At 59.9% G+C, this 1,890-nt stretch overlaps 1 protein-coding gene across 1 annotated transcript in view; it reads left to right on the top strand.

Annotated features, from left to right (window-relative positions):
- The window catches only part of PCSK4 (proprotein convertase subtilisin/kexin type 4), a 9,321-nt gene that overhangs the window by 1,877 nt on the left and 5,554 nt on the right, over positions 1-1,890 (top strand). Inside the window, exons 2-6 of the mRNA XM_035896566.1 lie at positions 373-477; positions 562-657; positions 827-955; positions 1,625-1,701; positions 1,835-1,859. Of these exons, the coding sequence (XP_035752459.1) occupies positions 373-477; positions 562-657; positions 827-955; positions 1,625-1,701; positions 1,835-1,859 (432 nt within the window). The remainder of the gene's footprint in view (positions 1-372; positions 478-561; positions 658-826; positions 956-1,624; positions 1,702-1,834; positions 1,860-1,890) is intronic.

Below are 1,890 nucleotides of genomic sequence, written 5' to 3'. Positions count from 1 at the left end.
CAGGGAGGGGGTCGAGTCCCCATCCCTGGGGGGATTTAAAAGAAGGAGAGATGAGGTGCTGAGGGCCAGGGTTTGGGGGTGGGATGGCAGGGCTAGGTTAAAGGTTGGACTCAATGATCTTAAAGGTCTTTTCCAACCAAAGCGATTCTTTGATTCTATTCTATGCTACCAGGCTCCGTGTGCGCACGGGCAGGCGAGGAAACGCGAAGGGCAGCCGTGGGCCTTCCCGGGGTGCTCCCTGCTCGTCCCCACCACGTACAGCTCGCGTGGAGCGCACCTCGCCGATCGCCGCAGCCCGCACGGAGCTGGCACGCGCGGCCCCAGCCCGGCTGCTTGTCTTGGATCTCTTACAACAGCTCTTTGCGCCTGCAGGTGATGGAGGGCGAGCCTTATTACCATTTCAAACACCGCGGCACCAGGCAGAAAGCCTTAAGCAGACACTGGGGCTGGAACATGCGCCTGGCGAAGGATCCGAAGGTAGGGAGGAGGCGGTTGCAGGGACCGAGGCGTGCAGGGCGGGGAAGGCTCTGCCTGACACCCACGACACTGCTTCCCACCCAGGTCCTCTGGTTTGAGCAGCAAACCGTAAAGAGGCGCACGAAGAGGAGCGTCAGCGTGGTGCCAACAGATCCCTGGTTCCATAAGCAGTGGTACATGGTGAGATTTTGCCGGTCGCTCTCTTCTAATCCTCCAGCAAATCACCTCCCCGGCGCGTAAGCAGGGCTAATGCTGACTTGTGATGAGGCAGCAGAAGAGTCCCTGAAGGTCACCCGCCTTTGTCACCGCCCGCTGCCCAGCAGCTCATCAAATCTAATCCATTTTCCAGAACAATGACATCAACCCCGATCTGAACATCCTCACTGCTTGGGGCAAAGGGTACACGGGGCTGGGGGTCGTGCTGACCGTCCTGGATGATGGGATCGAGAAGGACCACCCGGACCTGTCTGCCAACTACGTAACTACCACAGGCTGAGCGGCGCGGGCGGCAGGAACCGGCTCCTTCGGGGCGTGTTTGTCTCCAGGGGAGGGTGGGAGCTGGTGCCTTCATCCCGCCCGTGGGACTTTGCAGTGGGAACTCAGCCTCCCCGTGGCTGGATCAAAAGATTTGGTGTCTCCCGCGGTGAATTTTCACATCAAGGAGACGTTGGAACTTGTACACGCTCAAGCCCCCAAAATAGATGTAATTACAGCAAGCTGCAAAGCCAGTAAAGCTGGTAAGCGCTCACGTGCTCCGAGAGCGGAGAGGAAAGAACAGGCAAACCTTAGTTATACCGACATCGTTCAGCGGTTTGTAGTTCCTCTCCCCTCAGCGCACGGCCGGCGGGGCTCACCCTCGGGCAGCTCTCTGTGCTCTGCTTTCTCAGTGAACGCGAGCCTGGGTACGATGAAGCAGCACAGCGACCTGCAGGGTTGTGCTCCTCTAGTGACCCCCCCCTTTCCGATGGCTCCAGGTTAACCCCACGCAGTTGCTGGGTGCGGAGGGGCCCCCCCCCTGCCCCCTCCGGGCTAGGCAGGCAGTGAGCTCGCAGGCAGGCAGGGCGACCCATGCTGCCAGGCGCCTGTGTTGAGCAAGAGCCCACACCGAAAGGCAGTTTGCTCACATCAGTGCCTTTTTTTGCAACAGGACCCCCTGGCAAGTTACGACTTCAACAGTGATGACCCCGATCCCCAGCCCAGGTACACCACCAGGGATGAGAACCGGTGAGTTTTGCTGGCTCATTGTCCAAGCAAATCTCTTCCCTGTGCTGGGTGCTTTTATCTCTCCGGGGGCTGAGGCCATCCCAGGCCCCTTCACCCCTCGCAGAGGACAGCTCACGGGCTAACTGCCCCTCAGGCACGGGACACGCTGTGCAGGGGAAGTGGCGGCTGCAGCCAACAACCGAATCTGCG

This window comes from Egretta garzetta, unplaced genomic scaffold, assembly GCF_000687185.1.
Source record: "Egretta garzetta isolate BGI_Z169 unplaced genomic scaffold, ASM68718v1 scaffold936, whole genome shotgun sequence".
Lineage (NCBI taxonomy): Eukaryota > Metazoa > Chordata > Aves > Pelecaniformes > Ardeidae > Egretta > Egretta garzetta.
This window is presented reverse-complemented; position numbering and strand designations above follow the sequence as displayed.